At 39.5% G+C, this 23,505-nt stretch overlaps 1 protein-coding gene across 1 annotated transcript in view; it reads left to right on the top strand.

Annotated features, from left to right (window-relative positions):
* The window catches only part of niban2a (niban apoptosis regulator 2a), a 29,466-nt gene extending 6,025 nt beyond the window's left edge, over positions 1 to 23,441 (top strand). The window contains exons 2-14 of the mRNA XM_020636043.3: positions 1,335 to 1,465; positions 3,800 to 3,928; positions 4,021 to 4,126; positions 5,259 to 5,426; positions 13,529 to 13,644; positions 15,946 to 16,050; positions 16,162 to 16,324; positions 17,618 to 17,805; positions 18,583 to 18,738; positions 19,001 to 19,114; positions 19,365 to 19,472; positions 21,252 to 21,363; positions 21,453 to 23,441. Coding sequence (XP_020491699.1) covers positions 1,335 to 1,465; positions 3,800 to 3,928; positions 4,021 to 4,126; positions 5,259 to 5,426; positions 13,529 to 13,644; positions 15,946 to 16,050; positions 16,162 to 16,324; positions 17,618 to 17,805; positions 18,583 to 18,738; positions 19,001 to 19,114; positions 19,365 to 19,472; positions 21,252 to 21,363; positions 21,453 to 22,357 — 2,501 coding nt within the window. The 3' untranslated portion in view covers positions 22,358 to 23,441. The remainder of the gene's footprint in view (positions 1 to 1,334; positions 1,466 to 3,799; positions 3,929 to 4,020; positions 4,127 to 5,258; positions 5,427 to 13,528; positions 13,645 to 15,945; positions 16,051 to 16,161; positions 16,325 to 17,617; positions 17,806 to 18,582; positions 18,739 to 19,000; positions 19,115 to 19,364; positions 19,473 to 21,251; positions 21,364 to 21,452) is intronic.
* Positions 23,442 to 23,505: the final 64 nt, after the last annotated feature.

Below are 23,505 nucleotides of genomic sequence, written 5' to 3'. Positions count from 1 at the left end.
CGGCTTCCATTCCCTGAAAGTGTACCCCTCTCTGTGTGTGAGTGCTTTGATGGTTAGATTTCAGTAACAGTGCATTTGAGTATATCCTTTGTTTCAGCTGTCTCACATTCTCCCTTTATATTTCCTGTGACCCGTCCACCCATCTCCTCCTGGTACGACTTGGTATTTTTAATAAGTGTATGTGTCCCTGTCCTGTCTCCTCCACATTCTCTCCCTGCTTATTCTGTCCTGTCAGCTCCTTCCTTCCTGCACTCCCACTCCAGGCCGGCTCCCTCCTTCCTGTGTTGTTAGTCCCATGAACAGATCATAGTCAACACTGTCTGCATGCTGACCAAGTCAAACACGGTGATCAGCTCGCAAACTGGCTCTTTTTTCCAGCACTGGAACGTGGGAAAATCTCCTGTCCGCTCTGGCAGGTTGTTATGCTTATTGTGTGGAGTCTGGTTGCAGACAGTGGAAAAGAAATGCAGAGTCAAGCTCTGGAAAGGATCTATGCAATGTAGAAAAACATGGAGGTTAATTGAGACTGAAATGGGAACTCCATACTCTTAACAAAAAATAAGGCAAGAATTTACAATAAATCTTATAATTCATTAAGAATACAGTTAATGAAATTAGTAAATAATTATCATCAATTCTTTATAAAGTTGGCTCTGACTACATTTGACAGGACATGTATAAAATGAAAGTCCAGAATAGGCACGGAGTCGGGGGTTTGAATACAAAGTAGGTTTAAATAAAAGTTTAAAAAAAGATAGTATTCTAAACCAATGTGATGACAGTGTTTGCTCGGCTCTACTTACATTCAAACATCATTGTACTGCTGTTGTATTTTGTCTATGTTGAAGCCTTCCATCTTTAAAGTTTAACTAATGACTAAACTGAACCAGTCAGCCATGCACGACCGTTACTGTTCTCATAAAACATGTTAATTGTTTCAGATAAGCAATTTCCAAAAGTCAATATGTTTCTTTCTAAAAGGCCTGTTGTAAATGGTATCATATAGAACTTTTCATAAAGGTGAGATAGCAGCAGTGAAAATTGTGTCCTTACAGACAGTATGAGACTTAACATACATTCTGCTGAAATTTAACAAAATGATTCAAACCATAGAAATCATAGAAAGTTTGAAAGTTATGCCCAAAATAGATTAAATCATCCTCAGAGATTTTTTTTAACAAAGTCATGTATTCTTCTGTCCATGTTTTGAAGAAATGTTTTTCAGATCTGTGTTGTTTGAACCAAAGTATCTTCTTCACTGTATTCATGCTTTCTTAATAAGTGTTCACTGCATCCTGATCCTGTTGTGTTTTTGTGTCTGTTTGCTCGAGCAGATAGGACCAGAGGTGTGATGAAGGAGTTCAGTGATGTGTACGAGCAGCAGTATGCGGTCGCTCTTTTCAACAGTGTGCGCTTTGAGATAGAAGGAGGAGGAGGAACACAGTCTCAGCTGCTTCACAGAAAGGTAAGTGCACTGTGTCAGAAATAAACCCTGCAGGAGGACAGAGGAAGCAATCTACACCACCGAACAAAAATGTGGCTTTTAAAAGTGACTGTGCTTTGATATAGATGTCATTACTTGAATGTATAACTCATTAACTTTGTGATATATTTAACCCCATATGAAACTGGAGAATAATACATACTCTGTTGTTTACAATTTGGGCTTTATTTTTTAATACATTTAACTCTCATTTATATTGATTAGAATTGTATTGTAATTTCTGACATCTGATTAAATGCAATCTTGCAACAACACACAATAAGAAAAAAGAAAGTTGGAAAAGACAACAAGTGTTAAAGATTATCTAAACCACTCAATTTAAAGATAACAGTAGAAAGGAAAGACTGACAGGTTGGTAATGAAATCTAGTTGCACAGGAAAATGGGTCAAAGTTGAACCAGGAAGTCCGTCTGTAAAATCTGATAGATGTTTATAATCAAATGTTTTGAGAAGAAAAAAGCTTCCCCTTTAAAATCAGATAATCTAATCTCAGTTGTAGTCTAACTGGTTGTAACTCCCACCTAACTGTATTTATTAAAGTCACAATATTTGTAGATCTAAGCACTCAAGGAGCCAAACACTACCGAGTTCCCCAAACATCATTATCACTATATTCCATGTTAAAAGCCTTTAGATCCATCTTGCTGAAACTGTTATGGATAAAATGTCATATTCGATGGTAATGCTAGTTTTAAATCTATATATCATTTCAAATTGAGAAATCCAAAAACATGGGTCTCATGATTAAAAATTGTCCTTTACTATTCAAATTTACCAAACAGAAACGTCTCTAGCTTCTATCGTTGTTTTACCTTCATTGATTGTAGATCACTGACTAAGTGCATAATGTAAACCTGTATCAATGTAGGCTTTGTTTAGCATACAAAAGCTCTCTCTGGCAGGATGCATGAATGAGCTCATTCTTGGGGTCCCAGTCATCTCCTAACAATCCAGACCTTTGCTTTACCACTCTAAGCTTTTGCGTTCCACTCATTTATTTTGGTTGCTCAATGTACTCAAGTCCCACATTTACAGTCAGTGAAGGGAAAGTGGGCCACATTTCACACATGAACAGAGATGCTGTTTGGAATTCATGAAGGCAAATAATCTGCTCTCATCATCACCATGTGGAGGACATCTGCTCATGTTTTCTTATGACAGAGTTTATTCACAGTCAGTGAAAACAAAAAAGTAACTGATGTGATCTCTTTCTCTCTTACTGACCAATCTATCCATTTTCTTTCAACATTGGACTAAATAAGATAAAGGCAAAATTACAATTAGAAAAAAGAGGTTTTGTTTCAAGTAATATGTGCCTGTTAGTCCACCTTACATAGGCAAGAGAAGGATCATCTATTTTAATCTAATGCATAGTGCTTTGACCCTCTAAATAACACAAAATAAACAGATAATTAACTATTCAAGCAAAAAAGATGCAGCTAATTGTTGTCTAAAGCCGTTTTTAAAGACATGTACACCTTACAATTTCAGGACAGGCTGCCCCTGAAATGTGTTGCTTGTTTAAATATGCACTTCACATTTGGACACTTTCCATGTGAGATTGGAGGGGGGGGGGATCAGGAGGTGAACGTAGCAAAAGAGTCTCCCGCTATGATGACGATAACACTTTATTGATTCCCAGAGGGGGAATTCAGGATATTATATCAATGCTAGGTGTTATTAAATGTATCAATGAATGATGCCCGCTTATAGCTGGGAATTTTCCTGAATGTTTTTGGTTGTGTTGTCACGGCACATTGGCTCGCCCTGACTTCACCCAGAACATTTACTAAGAGGCTAACAGTAAAATTAATTAACCAGGTTAATTTGGGGGGAGAAATCAGCCATTTGCATTCATAAATGCAGCTCACTCAAAAAATGTTGGTACATTTTCTTGAGTTTTTGTGAAAACACCAACACTACATGTTTCAGCTCTGCCACTCCACTCTGTGCTTTCCTTCCTCTCTGAACTTTCTGTCACAGCATTATTTGATCTAAGACAGGAAATCTGAAAACAAAGTGGGCGGTGTGTATCCTTTAGTAAACACCAAACAAAAACCTCTCCCACATTTGCAAACTCTATAAAGCCTCTGGTCTCTTGCATACTTGAGGGAGATCGGATGGAGACAGTTTTTAATTGTGATAGAAATGTAACACCATTCCATTCATATATCAAGTATGCAGCTTTAATGCTTTGTGCCACAAAAGTAAAACACAAAAAACTGCAGAAATAGGATAAAATGACATGTAAAAAATGACAATGCAATACCCTTTGGTGTTTCTGGGAATACACAGGACCCTCTGGCAGGCCGATCCATCTTCTCCGGGAATCTGTTTCAACATCTGGAGGAGAATCGCAAGTTCAGGAATCGCTTTGTATCTGTACCAAACAGCTACAAAATCAGCCTCTATGAGAGCAAAGCCGTGAGTTCACTTCATGCTTGACTTCACACTTATCTAAAATGGTAATTTTTGCACTTTTGTTAAAAAAAGCTTGTTTTTTGTCTCTCTAATAGGCACATGATCGAGGCCTCCACCCAAAAACAACCATAAACTGTGCTGGGTACAAGGCCCTGGACTCTATGGAAGAATACATGGAGCTGATTAATAACAGCCTACCAGGTAGGTTAAAGATTGACAGGACACGGAATAGGTAGAACAAATATTACATTACATTAACAAACTTAAGTATTGGTAGATAGACTTGTATACTGCAGATCCACTTGTGGCTGCTTTGACATATTTTGAGGTCTTAAATGAAAAATGTTTTCAAATTGCATCAGTAGATTGATTCAACCTGCAGTAGTGAAACAGGCTGCTATGACTGTAATGTAATCTTTGAGAGCTGATATGCCCAATCAAGGTACAGCCACTTAAAGTGTTTGTTTTGAACTGACTCAGATTGTCATTCTTAAACTGTTTCTAAAAACAAGGTTTGCTCCCCTCTTCTTGGGAAGTAAGATGTTTTCTTCAAAAAAACAGAAACAGCTTTTTCATTGCTCTCTTCAAAGTCACCGGACTGCATCGGAATAAAAACATCTAAAAAACATAACCCTACTTTTGCCTGTTGTGTGTATGTCATTGTATCTTACACAAATACTGTAATGGATCATAAGTAACCATTTAAGAAAAATCAATGATGACCCACACAAAACAGAAACACAACTAACACATTGACTGAGGCAGTTATTTGGCAATCACAGATTTCACCAATGAAGTCTGGACTGGTGGCTTTGCAAAGAGCAGTGTGACTCTTAACATTCTTTGAATTTGTGAAAAACTTTGAAAGTATGTCAACTTATTTTGCCACCGACAGGTTAACCTGACATGCAATCTCACTTTAGCCCAAACATTCATGTACAAATATTGTTAACTGTTAAAGAGCCCCAGAATCCCTCTTTTATATATATAAATAATTAAGTATGAATAGTTTGGAGAAACTTTTATCCAGAGTCATAGCTCCAAGTGGACTTTAGTCTTCAGTACATGTCTCTCTCTTTTACTCAAAGATTCAAACTTATCCTGGAGAAGAATTTTTGACTAAGTCTGCCAAATCATTCACCCAAAGTTAAGACTCAAGTATGGAAAAGGCCATCACATTATTTACCTATTAAAATCACATATTTTACATAACCTTTGTTTACATTGTTCATCTCAATGCACTTTGCTTGTTTGTTGTCTTCTTTTTTGATTGTCAGAACAGAGCAGTCCACATGTATGTTCTTATTCTCCTTCTGTCATGTCACTTCTGTAGGTATCAAGGCCAAAGTGGGCAGCCATCCATTTATTAAGAGTGCCACCCAGTTCCCCCTCATCCTCTGGCACCCATACGCCCGCCACTACTACTTCTGTGTGATGACGGAGAAGGAGCAGAAAAAGTGGCACGCTGTGCTGCAGGACTGTGTCCGACACAGTAACAACGGTAACAATGCACACTCAACGACCTAGAACTAGTTAGAAACCTATAAGGTGGATGTCATTCAGGTCTTAACTAAAACTTTGATGAGTGTAAAAGATGATAAGACAATACATGTATCTGTCTACACCTAACAGTACATGAGCAGTATTTGATGAATGTGTCTCTCTTTGAGCTCCACCCTGATAAAGACGCGTCTCTCTCTGCCAGTCTACCATTGTTGGAGGTTCATCTGAGGGTGTGTGTCACAGTGTGAAACCTTTGAATGCCATGAGAGTGAGCACGTTGATCTATGACTGTGAGATGCTGCAGGAATGATGCAGCCTTCTTTTGTTTCTTTATTTGTCTTGGTGAGAGTGACATGTTGTTGTCATTGGACCAGAGATACAAATATTACACATTTTACAGCTCATAAAGACAACCTGCACTACAGTGGGCAGGGCAGGTACTTCATTCACTCACCCGATGACACGACGAGGCTTATATTTAAGGTTGTTGTAAGATTTGTTGCTCGTTCAATATGTCCACAGATTCCATGTTAAACTTCCTTTAAGTGCTGAAAACATCAGCTGATTTATTGTTTATTCAATCTATAGAAATGTTTTGTTTAATCAATACATGAACACAATTTTTTTAGAATTTAAAAAACTAACTAACTTAGGGTTTTTGAAATTCTGATTAGAAAAAGTAGCAGCAGTAACTTAGGGCTTGGGGAAATTGTAATTGGTAATTTCAACATACATACAAATGTTTCAAACCAATAACAAACAGAATCATTATAAATCAATGTCACCTTGAAATCATGTTTCGATGAGTAACATGAGAAGAAAATGTTCAGGGGAAAACACCAAAGCTTTCACTTAGGTACAAGACCAGTTTTAATATGATGGTATTTGATGCTTGGGTATGATGTTACCAAAGTATATTTAATTTGTTTTTCCACTTCAAATACTCTATCCAATATAGACTACAGCATCCTCTATTTCATTTCATTTCTTTGATTGGTCAGGGGACAGTGGGTAATGACATTGATCATTTATTCAAAGAAAAACGAGCAGATGGTTGCACCAGATTTAGTGAGTTGCTAATTTCCATCAGTAGTCCCACATAAAAGTGACGCAAGACAAACAATAAGACTGCACTCAACTCCATAACCTTAATTTAAGTAGTTTTGTTGACTAAAGTAAACCACTGACCTGACTACGTGGACTACACTTTGTAGGCCTGTCATCCACCCTAGGATCCAGGGTGGTAATAAAAGTAGTGTTTCACTCTAAATATCATTTTCTGTGAACATAACACAGGTAGCAATTACTTTTTCAGCAAACATAGTTAAGTTAAGAAGCCCTGTAATAGCATCCCTCATCAGTGTGGGGATGCCTATCATGCCTTAATCATAAAAAAGTCTTAATAATTGTGTGGTTTAATAAATTCACTTTCGGTTGAGCTCATGTCTTTGTAACATGGAAGGGGAGATAATAGAGGCTTTAGTATTAAATGTTCAAACAAAGAACGCAGAAGGTTTCCTGTTTGGTTGCACATTACAGGATGTTTGTTTTATTAGGGTGGAGAACTACACTTGATCTGCTCATTGGATTTCTTCTTGTGCTGGCATGGCTTATGTGTCGTTGTGCTGAGACAGAAACATGCAGGACGTTCAAACATAATGACATTTATTTTTTTACTCATGTTGTCATACCGTTTCTCTCAGGTTAGCAAAACTCACGAGTGAGTGAGTGAGTGAGTGAGTGAGCGAGCGAGCGAGTGAGTGAGTGAGTGAGTGAGAGAGCGAGCGAGTGAAGGAAGAAATGAGTGAGTGAGCGAGGGAGCGAGTGAGTGAATAAATGAGTGAGTGAGTGAGTGTGTGTGTGTGTCAGTGAATAAATGAGTGAGTGAGCGAGTGAGTGAGTGAGTGAGTGTGTGTGTGTGTGTGTGTGTGTGTCAGTGAATAAATGAGTGAGAGAGCGAGTGAGTGAAGGAAGAAATGAGTGAGTGAGTGAGGGAGCGAGTGAATTAATAAATGAGTGAGTGAGTGAGTGAGTAGTGAGTGAGTGAGTGAGTGAGTGTGTGTGTGTGTCAGTGAATAAATGAGTCAGTGAGTGAGTGAGTGAGCGAGCGAGTGAGTGAGGGTGTGATCGAACATTCAGGCGGGAAACTTGGGGAAGGTGAGATTGAAAATACAAAAGTAGAGATTGAGGGATAAACAAACAGCTGCTGCAGTAACATGATTGGACTTGTTTGCTGCAAAGACAGGTGGTGCTGCTCTCAGCTCTTCTCATTGATTAAGCACCAGTTTATGATAACTTCATAGGTAGTTCTAAAAGTAATTTTCTTCGCTAATTTCTCTGTTTCCTGTAAGATTTTGGCATTTTTTATTGAGATTATTATAACATTGTGGCACCCTAATAAGTCTTAATTTCAATTAAGTTTTCCTTGTTAAAATAAAGGTTAAATATATGCAGTTAGTCTACCAGATATGTGTTAACATCATTTCAACATCCTCCCACATATATCACAGTACTATTTGTGCTTTAAGTGTAGATAGCATGGATCATGAAGCTCAAGTCAGTAGCTTAAAATCACGCCAGTCATACAAGGACATGCAAGCAAGTGTGCATTATAATTTTGTTTTCCACTGTGGTATGAGAAACAATCATGAACAGCTGTCAGCTACACTAAATGTCATACCATGTTTCAAATGAAATTACACACTGGCTCTGAGTTCATCGTCATGGTGACAAAGCGGCTCAACCTGATTCAGCCGTGTTTTGCACTTTGCCAACCACGATGCCAACCAGCTATGTTGCATGAATTTCAAACATTCTGCTTAACCACACGTGACACACGACTTAACGCTGTCTGACATCAGCATTTGAAAACATCCACAGCTCGCTCGACAGCTAGAGCCAATAAGCAGCACTTCAATTCTTAAGAAACGATTTGCCAGCCATTTTGCCAAGCCAAACACCAACTTCAGAGTTCACACAGTTTGTGACTGTTAAACAAACTCAGCTTCTATCCGTATCCTAGCTCAGTCTTTACTTCCCAACACTACCTGCTTGAACATGCTCAGTAAACGCCAGAGACTCTGTCGTACATTCCAGCTCTGAGGCTTGGCTCCAGGAATATGTTGTAAGGAACAGAGTGTGTTTCTGTTTTACTGTCACCACGGCTGGTGTCAGCGTTGATTGGCATTCGTGTTTTTTAGGCCTGTGCAGACACGCCTGGTCTCACCTCTGTCATGTTGGTGTTTGAGGAAAAGTGAAGTTCTGACAGGGCAGAATTTAAAGGGATTAAAGGAAGGGTGAGTGATTATAATCCACTAAACTCTATATGTTCTCATGCTAGCTGTCTGTCCTATGTGTGCACAGAAAGGAAAAACCAGAAGAAAAACACAAATTACTAAATTCACAGAACCGTTATTTTCTTCTAACATCAGGCTCAGACATCAGGCATTTAACATGGCCCAAAGTCCCTCCAGACGCAGGGGAATTCACTGTGCTTGCACATGGTGCTGGTGTGTTGGCAACTGTAGCACTGTTTGCTAACCCACAACACCATATAGTAACATTGGCCACTTGCTGTTTCCTTGTTTGCTCTTTCCATCCTCTATATTGTTTTCAAAAGGTTTCATGGTCCAATAATATCAACAAATATACATAATATCAAAAGTCCTCCACCTGCACTTTAATCCTAAATTACATTTGTATTTTTTTATATTGATATAAAGACATCTGAGGTTTTTTAAGCCATCTTTCAACATACTGAAGTGAGAAATAGGAGTGATTTCAATAGGTCGGATGTTAAAGAGCATACCAGTTATGGCACTGTTAGGTGCTGTAGCAGCTGGCAGCAAATGCAAAGTACTTCTCTGTCTGAACACTGACACTATTCAGCTAGTTTAGATAAGTGCCTACAACTAGATAAATGTTCACACAGACACACTTACAGTAAGATGAATTTGAATTTCCTAAAGCGCTTGTTGTTCTATCTTCAATAGCTCTCTAACAAAATGACCAGCTGCTGCTTTGCATCGATTCAACAGGACGATTAACAGACCTAACAGATGACTCATGATTCCCTACATCATAAAGCTTGAGCCCATCTGATTGGTCAACGTGTCAGTCTAAATGTTGGCAACACAGAGATAAACCCTAAAAGACTAAAAGAGCAAGGCTCTCTCTGTCATCTACTCGATATGAAACTACAAACCAGACATCTGCAAAGTATAACTTTACTGGTAAACTTTGTTTACACAAATGTAATAAGTAGTTTAGATAAGACAATACAATTAAAGTGTGACTTCTGTGGATCACAGACTTTCAGTAAAGACTCTGTTGTTAAGCTCTGTAGATGACAGTGGAGTCACCATGTCCCTGTACCTCCAACACATAATTAACCTGCACGGTTAAACTTCATGACCCAAGAGGCCCACAGTGGAAACTTTACTAAACGCTGAAGACCTCCCAAAAGTCTCCAGGTATAGAAAAGTTAATTCTTTCTAGTTTTTTTTTTTTTTTTCAAAGGGGTTTGTTTTTCATCAACAATTTTTATAATCAAATTATAGCATTTTCAAGAAAAATTGTTTGGGTTTGTTAACTTAAGACCTCACCCCTGGCATTATTTTACAATTCATAGATACATTTTGAAAACAAAGCAATTGAAAAAATAGCGTTTTAGCCCTGATGATGAGCTCATTTTTTGCAGCCTGACCAGAAGGCAGTAATTCGCAGCAGCCAGGCTGATGCTGCATCACATTAGCAGTCAAAGATTGCTCTGAGCTGCTGCTGGGCCACGAGAGAGCCATCAATCACAGCCAGCTCTCCACCCCACAGCCTCTACAATCAGCCAGTAGCCCTCTGTTCTTATCAGGAGTCAACCCAGTTTTACTCAGCAAGAAGAGACCTGCAACGGGATCATTCAAAAGACAATAAGGAAACGTTTTAACGCAGGCTTGACACACACAGAGGAGTGGGTTCTTCTCTATGTAGCATCACAACCAGACATGCTAACATGCTAAATAATTACATAAAGGTCCGTGCAGCATCCGCTCTATAGCTGCTTAAACTGCATGCCAGGCCTCTCCACTATGTGCTTGTGATGTCTGCGGCTGATGCTGTGTTTCATGAATGTTTATAGTACTCAGGTTTGGTTGGTTTCCATAGGACTGCACCATATAGGGGAATCGTACTCATGCATGTCGAGGGAATGTAAAAAAACATGCAGGTGGCACCAAAACTGAAGGCTAATCAGACCATATGTGAGATCCAAATGCTAAATGGGCTCTAAAATGTAAGATTTGTAAAACGTAGAGAAGTATACACACACATATTTATGGATGTGAAGGCCTGGGAACTATTCCGTGGCTGCTATGAAAAATCTCCACAACCAGAGCGTGGTGAACTAGGCAGGGAGGGAAATACCTCAAATAAAGGGACCGTGGTAAGTGCTGCCACATGTGCTATTTATACACACACAGACACACACACACACACAGACACCAGAGAAACTGTAATCTGTTCCTTGATCCGTCTTGGTTCATACACATGGAGAATGTGTAGTGGTTTACAGGCCTGACAGTTAACCATGAAATATTTTCCTTTACTCTTATAAGCAAAGCAGCATGTTTGAAACGTCCAGGCCACCTTGACACATCTGTGTCTTAATGGACTTCAAATTACTGGATCAGTGATCCAGAAATGTCGGAATAATGTTGATGGGTTATGTTAAATCAAATATGTACTGATTGAACAACATGAAACAACTTAACTGAATTTAATCATGTTGCTGTTCTTTGCTTACACTTAGTTCAGGGGATAATTATTCATAACCTTTATTTGGTTCTACATATATTTGCAAATAAGCTCCTTTACAAAATATGACAAATTGCGAGTCATTTTTTGCAATGTTGCCACAGATAAACAAATGACTGCATTACTTTGATACTGAAGAAAACTTAAGGACATAGATCTTAATTTGGGCCATGTTTTGTGAACATTTGTTCTGAATGAATAGTTTAAACAACACAAGATATTGTCAGATGTGTCAGACTAAATTATTAAATATTTGTATTGTCAGCCTATTCGGATTGAACTAATTTATCTCGGAAAAGGAGAACAAATTCTAACAAAAATTCAACTCACATACTTCCCTAATCTCACCTTCTCCCTCTGCACCTCCACTTTAACTTCCCATTTGGGAAGTGCACAACAGAGTTTGAAAATGTCTGCTTTACTGTTTTGGGATTTTGAAAGTTGTAGTTTTCTGTTTTTATGGATGATTTGACCAGTTCTGCTTGAGAAATTAAGCAATGATAATGCATGAGATTCCTACAAATCTAAATTAGCTAGCACAACTGCATGCACTAGACTCTAGAGAAATCCCATGAGGGCGGGTTGCACGGTCAGAAGTGACAGGCTGGGCTGAGAAGGTAAAATGCATTGGCCATTAATATACAGTGCGCAGCCATGACTACGAGACATGTTCTTGGAGGATTTTGGGTCAAAGAATCCTAAAAGCATGCTTGTATAATGGAAAGTTAGACTCGATGTAATGGAACATCCTGGAATTATTGGGATACATTTGATAAGAACATAATTGAACATACTAAATCTTCCTTCTACGGTGAGGAAGTATTCGTATAAGAATGCAGCCTTAGGAAGCTTGGAGCTAGAACAACTTCCTGTCTGGCTCTGTCTCCCCACCTCTTCACTTTTTGGGTCACATCCTGTCTTTGTCAGCCTTTCATTGAGTCACAGACAAAACAACTTCATTCAGACTGTAAGGAATAAAGCCACACACATGCACATGGCTGCTTGCACATAGCAGACTTCACAGGCAGGCTGCGGGTAAACCAGTCTATCATCAATCAAAGGCAGTGCAGGAAAGTTCTGCATTTTTGTCTCTCGTGTTCGCAACTCAAAGAGGAATTAGCCACATAAATCAGCCAGTAATGTCCACATTACAGCATTTTTTTTATTCTTCACTCAGGGGTACAGAGGAAAGTATGAAAAATAGGCAATAATAATGATGTAAAATAAATTAATCTTGACCCCAAATTGTGACCCAACATACTGTGAGGATTTTTCTAATGTTACAGGACATTGCTTTATCAACAGGTGCTAAAATATACATTCAATTAAAGTTCCTCACATATACAGTCGCCACTTGAAGGGGATTTCATATTCATTTCACCAGAGCAAAATGGCAAAAATAAATCTTACAACTGCAACATTTACTTAAGGTGTTAAGGAACAGGAAACAGCTAAAGCTGGAGTGTAAGCTTGTTAAAAAGGTATTGATGTGGATGCTTATTGTTAAAGTCCTGCTTTATTATTGACCATCTTAAACCACTGAACAAGGGCTTGGCAGCAAACTTATTCTTTAATTAGACATGCATGCATCAGAAAGACTGACTCCATGTGGCCACAGAAGAAGACAAAACTATTTAAAGAAAGAGCTGCTCTCGTGGACTAACTGTTCATAATGGGTGTGTTTTTATTCCATTCACCTGTTCACACTCTTTTGTTTGGTTGTTTGACTTTCAGCATTCAGTGTCACTCAGTGGTCTTCACATAGGGCAGCAGAGGCAGCTCTGTAACGAGTGTATTTTCATCACTTTAACGAAACCACATGATAAAAACCAACTTCCTAAAAGCACCCGTGCTTTGTTAGCTGCTTCTATTGTCGTGTCAGTTGGGAGGGGCAGTAACCATAGAAACCACATGAAATCTGTCCAGCAAGCCAATGTCTTCCTGTTTTGAGGGATGACACAGCGGCTTGTTGTAGGGGCATGTGTTTATAATTCACGCAGTCTCATACATTGTACTCGGCTGCTTTGCAAACTCTGTTATTGTGGGAATCTGCAAAAAAGAAATCAAATGCCCACATTTTTCATCACCTTCTGCCAAATAAACATATTTAAAGTAACTGCAGAAGAGTTTTCTATAACCAGCACAAAGAAATGTTGCAATGCAGAAAAGAACAACAAAAAACAGCCTCCATCCAATACAGCATATTTCCAGTGATTATACAGTATGCAGTTGCCAAACATAAAGACATTGTTCTATTAGTTCAATAACATCTGATTTTTTTTTGGTCCCAAACAGGACTGCCAGAGGAGTCCACGGTTCAGACACCAGCCTTCACTGATGCTGTGCGACTTTACAGACAAGCCAAGGGACACTATGGAACCTGGGATATGATGTGTGGAGAACCCCCACAGGTCAGCCTCTCACAGATTCATTACATCATAGCTGTGTCCCAGTTTAGAGGCTGGATCACTTCAGTCAGCATTTCTCAATCTTAAAAACGGATGTAAAAGGCCATGACCTTTTTATTTCTTTAAATTCAAACATTGCCATGAAAGATGACTTTGTTTCCCACCGGTGCAGTATTTACACACTATTAGTTGTTTGATGCTTATGAACTGATGAAACACTGATTTGACAAGTTTGGCAACAGAAAATAAAAAGGAGCGCTTGAATGCAGTGTTAGTGTTTGACAACCTAATTTAGGTTATTCAAATCTCATTAGGAACCACCTCCTTGGTCTACATTCATTTTATCACGATCCAGCCACTGACCTGACCTACGTTTTCTTCTTGGAAGTAGAAAATATTTTTTATCTACAACTGTATGTTTGCTACAGGTGACAGTTTAAAGAGCTTTTCCAGAACCCTTTCCTAAGTTCCCGTCCAAGGTTCACTTTCAGGTCACAGGTCAACCTTTTGAGAGGCTACAGTGATGGATGACATCCAGGTTTCTAAATGAATATAGCTCAGGAAAACACTCCATCTGCATGATGAACACACCCTTTTCTCACACTGAAGTACAAGAATGCACCAAAACAAGACCTTCAAAGAGCCTGTCAGCAATAAGACCCACCCCTCAACATACCAGCTTTCACAAGGACACATGCACACTGTTTATAGGGGTCTGCCCTCTGAATGGGACCCTTTCAGACTCCTGTTGGTGCTTAATAGTGGCTCTGTATTTACAGCAGTCACTTCATTAATCTTCATGCTTCCTGTCGGTAAAGGTTTCTTCCTAGTTTACTGTAACTACACTGTTTACTCAGCAACAGGTACAAAACAATGATCAATATCTTTTATCAACATTATATCAAATTAAAATGAGATAATGTACTCTACATCTGCACTTTACATCAGGAGTTTAGCTTTGTTTGAAAGCGTCGACCACACGAGTGGGCGGGGCTTCAACGGTTTAAATAGACCACCATCGAATTAGCCAATTAAACAGCTTGTTTCATACATTTCCCGTAGAACATTTACAGGGTGCTGTTTACAGGGTTAGGCCTACATATAGGCTAGCCTATTTTTATCCTGAAGAAATTTTACTTATTTGGTTTGAAAAGACTTCATCATAATGATTTTAGAAAATGAAAACGCTCTGGAGTTAAGTAAGTTCATTTTTTATTGCTTTAAATTTTGGTTAGCCTATGTTGTCAAGCTTAGGCACAAATTACAAAACCCACTGTAAGATATTATATGTTAAGGCAGGATAGGGCACAAACAAACAAAACAAACACACAATCAAAAATGCAAAAGAAATGCACAAACACTTGTATTGATTTTGCCTATTTCAAAACAATAAAGCTAGTTTTCCATAATGTCAGGGAGACTTAAGTTGAACACCTAAAAAAAACACAAACTAACCATGCTAGTGTTTGCAAGCTAACAAATAAATCTCAGCTCAGTGACCTTAAAATGTGAAGTGTGTAAAATGTGTTATTAGCAGTTCAAATTTGCTAGCTCATAAACATGTAATACTTTGTTGACTAGTTGAAAAATATAACAGGACTTAGATTGAAGAAACTGTTATAAAGGTGTGCAATATAAACAGGGATGGCTGCAATATAAAAGATTAAAAGTACATATTTTCTTTTCATATTGTCTACAAAGTATTGATGCCAGACAAACAGGCTTTAGACAAACAAGCTGAAATACCTGTTGTTTTGTAAAGCCTTTTCTGTTCTTTTGTTTACAAAAAAACGCTTTTGTCAGGGCAGTCAATAACCGAGCAACATTTTCGATCAAATATTTATTCTGGCTTTGTTGAAAGCTCAGAGAGGTGCAGGAGTGTATTATGTTTGTCATTGAAGAGGGCAGTGCCAGTTTAACCAGGTTTCCTGTGTGTATCCACCTGTGGGTCATCTCAAGCGCCCAACTGTATCCATGGAACCACAAAGGAAAGAGGGTCTGCTTTTTAAGGGTTATTTTTGTTTTTCTTTGGGTGGAGGATATTGGTTGTTTTTTTACTAATCCCCATTGACACATTGCCACAGTTACTGTGGTATCCTGTAACAGGTAAAAACATGGACCTGACACTGCTGCTCATACATAGTAGACATAATGTAGGGGGAAAAGTAGGACCTCTTTTATTTCATAATTATTATATACACATAAGAATGACTATAAATATTTGAATAGATATTAAAGTGTGTTAAAACATAAATAGTTGTTAAATATGTATAAATAATACATAAATATGTTTTGTGTGTACAGATTCTTGCTAACCTTGTGATGGAGACCCTCCATCCAGAGCTGAGAAACGTGATTGGTCCTCGCCTCAAGGGGAAGATGCAGCAGAGGCAGAGGAACTGGATGTTGGTGAGTTCCTGTCATACTGTACAGTCAGTGCACTGCAGTCATGCTGTATGAACACAGGAGTCACTCAAACGAGACCAAACCAATCATTTTTACGAGTGACTCTCTCCCCAGATCTCTGATGCAGTGTACAGGCAGGTCTTAACTCAGACCACCAGCCGGTATGATGCACTGGTTGATACCTGTGAGTCCCAGAGGTTTCAACTCGACGCCAGACTGCGAACCGATATGGACCAGATCATCACGTCTAAAGAACATGTCAGCAACAAGATCCGAGGTGACCGAAGATCTACGCTTTTCTGCTTCAACATCACAGTGAATAGTTTTCATCCAGTCATAATCAGTTTGATATTACAAATAACAGACACAGACAGTCCATCATGACTTTTTGCACAATGTGTTTTTCCGTCACAATACCACAAATGATTTCATCTCAACTTTTGCATTTTCCACAACATGCAGTCAGATATTATTCTACATCAAGCCTGCAGATAAAAAGTGGCTTAAAAGTGAACTTTTTCCATATAAGAAGTACGAGGCATTTTGAATGACTATGGCTTATTGTAAAGTAAACACACATTGATGTACAATCATTGAAATGTACCCAGTTTAAATCAGGAGATCTAGATGTGGTTACACTTATATAAAAAAATACCCAGAGCAAAGCTTACAGGGCAGATATGCTTCATAAATAACAATTGAAAACTGTGTTTGCAAAACACATGCTGGAGAGGCTTTGCACTTGAACAAGATAGAATACAAAAGGACTTGCTTCACTTTGTGCTCGACGTAATATGATCGTCAAGAACTCAAGTGCACTCCTCATTGTCTACCTCATTGAGATGAAGCCATGGGTTCTCTGGTTCAGGGGTTTTTACATTTTGAACAAACAGGGCCCTTCCTCTGTAGATTATCGTCCCTCTAATATCATCATTTCACACCTCTGTTTTTACATGCTGCATGTTCTCCTCACAATATGAATTCAGCATGTTTGTTTTTCCCCTATCACCTGTTCATTCTGATTGATTACCTTTGAGCCTGTCAGCTTTCTATTCAAAAGATGTCTTGGCACAAGCTGCTCATGTTTTCATGTATGTTGTGTCTCATTGAGCTAAAGTGGTAGGACTACATTCCCTCACCTGTGCTGTACAAAGCTGTTTCTGACTTTATCCCACAGATAAGGCTCAAGAGGCTCAAGTCAGCTGCACAGAATTATGCAAATACATGTAACGTGAGAGAAATGCAGAAATCTGAGACGTAATCCAGGCTGGGGAATGTATTTTGTTGGCCTCTTTTTAGATGAGATTAGATCATGTTCTGTGCAATTGGGTGTATCTTACAGGGCTTCCACTGAAGGAACACAATTGTCATCACAAACATACCAAACATTTCAACCTGGTAGTAAACAATACACTTAAGCTTAATGTGATCAAATATTTGAAGAGTTCATCAGAGCCAGGCCTTTGTGGTCCCTCGTGCTTTGACTGACTCCCCAACAACATCTGTATCGGTATTTTTCTCACTTACCATTTTTTTTTGTCATCCTCCACATGTCAATGCTGGCGTGCAGCTCTGGTGTTGCCCAAAGCAGAGAAAACCCTACGGTCAAATGTCCAGCCTTACATCAGCTCCATCTTGGAGGCCTTGATGGACCCCACCAGCCGAGGTTTCTCCGAGGTCCGGGATGTTTTCTTCAGGGAGCTGGTGGAGATCAGCAAGAACTCGATAAACGGAGGGGACAAAGAGAAACTTGGAGATGTGAGTCATGTTTTTTACATTTCAGATATTTCTTAAACTCTTCTGTTCTGTACATTTATATATCATATGTAGAGCTATATTATAGGTGTTCAAAGTAACACAAGTCGTCATTAGCTGTTTTATGATAAAGGTCAAAGCGAATAACAAAAAGCAAAACACGTCCATCAACAACAAGAGTTTTTATTTCTATACAAGCTTTACGATTTACAGCATGCTAAAGAAACAGCCTTTTGTTTTTGTTTTTTAACATTTTACACACATTGAGTGATGCATGTGACAGTTAAAAGATAGCAGGATATATTGTTGTTAGAAAAAATATATAATGTATGGCACAAGATCAGCAAAAAGAGAGAACACCACTTTATCCACAGGGGGGCGAAAAAATCACACAAAACAGAAGTTCCTCACAGGAGCTTTAACCTAAATCTGTTACTTGCAGCATTGGCTGCAAAAAAAACCAACACTACTACACAAGCCATTTTCACAAAGATTGTTGGCCTTTTTTCCAGATAAATTGTGTCACAGAGATACGTGTCAACAGGAACAAATCCAAAGATTGATGAATTGGGGGTTAGGGTTAACTTCAGTTCAGGATTTTGTCTGAGGCCATATAATCAGAAGATTATGAGAGAACATAAGAGACAGTGTGTTGTTGAATTCTTGGCTGTATGTGATCCTTATTAGAAGTCAGGGAGTGTCCTTGGCTTTTACTCTGTTTTGTATAAAACTTGCACCAACTTGATCCCCCGTTATCCTCCTCTATTGGCCTTCAATCAGCACATGGAGAGGCTGTCCATGCTCGCCTTCCACCCGGTGAAGATGCAAAGCTGCTATGAAAATATGGAGCAGCTCAATCTGGAGGGGCTGCAGCAGAGATTCGATGTCTCCAACCCCTCTGTGTTCGTCAGCAGGGCTCAGATCCTCATGAGGGAGGTAAGGCTCAACAAGAGGTTTCTCTTACGTAACACAAAAATCAACATGTACACAAGCCTTGTCAGAATGCATGAAAACACCTTCTGATGTGGTCCTGCCTGTGGTGAAATCTCTAGTTACACCTGCTGGACAAAATGAGTATCACAATCTGTAACGATAAATAATCTGAGGCCAAGCTGTTGTTTACTTTCACATCCAACATCAGTTGTTTTCTTCTGCTTCTGTATGAAAATAAATAAAACTTAATATATTTGTTTGACAGCAAATGGACAACGCAGTGTACACCTTTGAGCAACTGCTGAATCAGTCTTTGGAGGCTCAAGGGGATGATGACATGTGCAAGACCATCCAGCGATGCCAAGAGAGGGTTCTCAAGGTAAAGAAAACCCACCTACAAGATTGAAGGACATGGTGAAGTTGGTCAAACAGGATAGATGATTGGTATAATGATTTGTAGCTCATTTTGATCAGAATAACACATAAACTTTAAACAAAAAGTGTAAACAAACTGAGGTCCTTTTTGTAAAGAATGATCCACAAAAATGTATTACCTTTAATAATTAAGTAGGGAGAAGTGACGAGTTGAAATGAGGCCTGAATGTGTTTCTGTTCTCTTCCTCGGTCAGAAATATGATTATGACAGCAGCACAGTGAGAAAGAAGTTCTTCAGAGAGGCTCTCCTGCAGATCATCATCCCGTACATGCTACAGCAGCTGTCACCATCCTTCTCATCTGTGAGTAGCACCAAACACAGCCACACATCACCTCAATCAATCAATCAATCAAACATCATTCATATATCACTGAAAAAGTGATTGATGAAAAAGTAGTTTGTAAAATCATTGAGAGACTAATGCACACCAATAAGAATTTAATAAAATAACAATAAAAGGATGGGGGAAAAAGTATTAAAAGACAAGACATAAAAGCAAGATAATAAAATGAATACACAAAAGAAACATGGAAGCTTGTAGTAAGATCAAAATAAATACCTTATAGTCATAAAACTAAAAAGCACTATATTAAAGCCAGACTGCTCCTCTCAGACCCTCTGGAAGGTTGTTCAACAGTCTTGGAGCGTAAACACTTAACATTTGGAATCAACGCATTACAGCAGTGACTTACTGTATGTAGACACCCATTAGGCCTGTCCCACACCGGACCACCGCCCAACCTTTACCTTTGTTTGCTCGAGCCTTGTCTCTAAAAGACCTCATCAACAGATCTATTTGGTCCAAGAAAAAATAATAATAAATCCATATCACTCACAAAGCAGAAATAGAGCTTTTATGTTGCAACAAATAAAATGTAACTGTTACGACCAGTGAATTTAGGACCCAGATGCAGGACACATAAACAGAGGGGTTGATTGGTAATGAGGTTTATTGTGGCAAATGGAGATGAAGATGGGTTGAAGATTCTGGAGGTTAGCAGAGTGAAGGGGATGAAGGCTGACCAGAGCAGAGTAGGGGTGTGAGTGTGGCTGAACAGTTTTGAGTCCAGAGAGCAGGTTGAGACAGATGGCTGAGCAGGAAGGCAGGTGGGTGAATGGTGATCCGGAAGCAAAGGAAAAAAGAGGGTGAGACTCAAAAACCAAAACAAGCACAAAAGATTAATTTCAAAGGTTTTTCAAAATCTTAATTTAGCCTGAGCCGTAGTCTACCACAGTAGTTAATACAACGATCTGGCGATGAGTGGATGGAGAGCCAGGGTATATATACTGCTGAGTTGATGAGGAGATGGAGAGCCGGGGTATATATACTGCTGAGTTGATGAGGAGATGGAGAGCCGGGGTATATATACTGCTGAGTTGATGAGGAGATGGAGAGCCAGGGTATATATACTGCTGAGTTGATGAGGAGATGGAGAGCCAGGGTATATATACTGCTGAGTTGATGAGGAGATGGAGAGCCGGGGTATATATACTGCTGAGTTGATGAGGAGATGGAGAGCCGGGGTATATATACTGCTGAGTTGATGAGGAGATGGAGAGCTGGTGTGCAGGTTTGAGCAGGCGAAAAGGAATGAACCTCAATCAGGAGGGAGCCAGAGTGAGAAAGCCATGACAGTAACAAATGAACAAGCAAGAAAACTGTCATTAGTGTTTTCAACTTCTGCTTCTGACTTATTTTACATAATAATCAACCCCCCACAAATGTCAATTTTATTCTACTTAGAGTAAAAAAATAGATCTTAATTGTCATGGTTATAAAACAACACAATGCAGTTAAACAGCTCTTTTGTAGTGGCAGCACAAATAAGACACAACAGTATAAACACAATAGTTAAAGGCACTGTAGCCCAGCTGCTCTTCCTCCTTCAGTTAGCTACATCCTTGCCAGTGGATGAGTGTGACTAAGACTTTAGCCCACTAAAAAAACACAAGTGAGCACTTAGCAAGAGGGACGTATTCCTACAAAATAGATCAGGAAATGAAAATACACTAAGTTGATAATGTTGTGCAGGGAAATCAACTCACTGATTGAACTTTATTCACCTCATCTCATCTGCAGGAGCTGCCTCGCTTCAAAGAGCTCATCTTTGAGGACTTCTCCCGTTTCCTGCTGGTTGAAAACATGTTCGAGGAGGTGGTGCTGCAGTCCGTCTCTAAGGACATTATGATGGGTGAGGACAAAAAAAAAGAAAAAGTGAGCAAAGGGTATTTCACCATCGTCTAACAAACTGATGATTGATTTCCTTGTCTTCCTCTTTAGCTGTGAAGGAGGCAGCTGTCCAGAGGAGACACAACCTCTACAGGGACAGCATCATTCTGAGCAACAGCGACCCCAACATGCTCCTCCTCGGAGAAGACTCTCAGGTGGACTGGGCCGCCAAATTTGGGGTTGATGAGATAGAGGGACCTGAAGGTGGCGGTGGTAAGATTGACGGAGGAGGCTCTGTGAGCAGACGCAGGCAGGTGGTGTCCATGATCCAGCTGGATGGGGTTCCTCTAGCCTACGAGTCCTGTCTGGAGGTCCCAGGGGTGGATCTTATCCCAGAAGAGGATGCTGAAGTGTCTGAGGCCAAAGAGGATGATGAGGATGAGAAGGAGGAGGAGGAAGAGGAGGAGGTCTTCGGCCCACTTGATGATCCCAAGTCTCCAGACAGCGTGAACGAGATCAGAGACCTGATCAACCCGGTGGTGGAGATGGCGGTTCCTGTTCCCGAGTCAGAGGAGAACGTGAGCAAAGAGGCCGACGGGCCCGAGCCGACCATCAGCACCATCACCATGGAGGACGGGGTGCAGGAGGACGTGACACACGTGACCACCGTAGTGGAGGACGTCCCCAGGAAGTCCCCGCGCGACAAGTCGTCCGCGCAGTCACTTCTCCAGCACCTGAAAGGAAGCACGAAGAAGAAAGCCGACCCGGAGCATCAGGAGGAAACGGCCATCGAGAACGCCATCAAGGAAATGGCGGCGCAGGAAGACGACAGTGAAGGGAGTGAGTCGTCGCCGAAGCCACTGTCAGCAACAGACTCGAGCTCACACGGCGACAGCGGCTTCCAGTCACCGACCAATGAGGGTCTGGATGAAGGTGAGCCTCAGCCACTCACAAACGGTGTGAACGGAGAGGACAAAATCATCGACCCAGTAGAAGTGGAGGTGACAGTAGCGTAGGAAGATGATCCTCTGAACAGAACTCTGAAACTACAGGAGAATGTGTAAAAAACAGCCGAGGACGCGTCCCATGTAGTTGGAGAGAAGTGGAATGGATAAGGACTTTATTTAAGTGTTGCCTTCTCTTTATTGTTGTTCATATTGCACACTCTTAACCATCTTTACTTTAAGACTATTTTTGTGGTGATAGGTTTCTCTATATGCGAGTTATTCAAAGCTTCCCTCTGATAATGTATGTCACTGTATTCAAAATATCACTTCACTGCTTTGTCACAAGGATCCGGGGATTTAAAGTCATAATCACATTTTTTTTTAAACTGGAACACAAAATAATGTAATCTAAGTTATTCATGTTTTAATTGTATTATATTATGTTTACACAAGCTCCGTCTGTAAACATAAACAAAAAAACAAGGCCTTTATTTTGAAATGATTTCTCACATCAACACAGTTGAATAAATGACGGATAGTGCCTTTAACTTTACTGCAGGTGAATGCATTTCTCTTTCTGAGCAGCAGGGGGCGCTACAGTCAACCTTTAAATGTTGCATGGGGCGATGCATCGCTCATTTTCACATTTATTTTTAGAAATACTGGTTTCTATTTTTGTAATTTTAAAGATATGAAGTGTGTTGACCTAATTATTTTCTGTACAAGTGGCCTTTATGTTTCAAAACTACATATTTAACCTGACAGGACTCTTTTATACTTTCATTGTGATCTGATCACTGAGCTTCATTGATCGTCACTGACTACCATGCAAAAAAAATAAAATGAAATTACACTTTTTTTTCCCACTCTTTGCCTGTGGGTCAAAGGTCAAGATCTGCAATCAACCAGAGTTTAACTTGAGGATGTTGATGAACTTGTAATTACGAGTGAGATTCTAAATGTTGATTCTGAATATAACTGAAACTTCATTTTTTCTAACTTAATACAAAGTGAACAGACTAGTTGAATTTTACAGAACTCCTACATCCTTGTGTAAAGATTTAACCAAAAACAATAAGATGAAATTATTCTGTGGGAAACATTTGGTTATTTTGTCTGTAAATAAAGAAGACGCAGGTGTTCTGTGAATCCAGCACTGACTAATGATAAAAAGAAGATATTGAACTCTGTACTGTATCAGTGTGTAAATACATATT

This window comes from Labrus bergylta, chromosome 17 (assembly GCF_963930695.1).
Source record: "Labrus bergylta chromosome 17, fLabBer1.1, whole genome shotgun sequence".
Classification (NCBI taxonomy): domain Eukaryota; kingdom Metazoa; phylum Chordata; class Actinopteri; order Labriformes; family Labridae; genus Labrus; species Labrus bergylta.
This window is presented reverse-complemented; position numbering and strand designations above follow the sequence as displayed.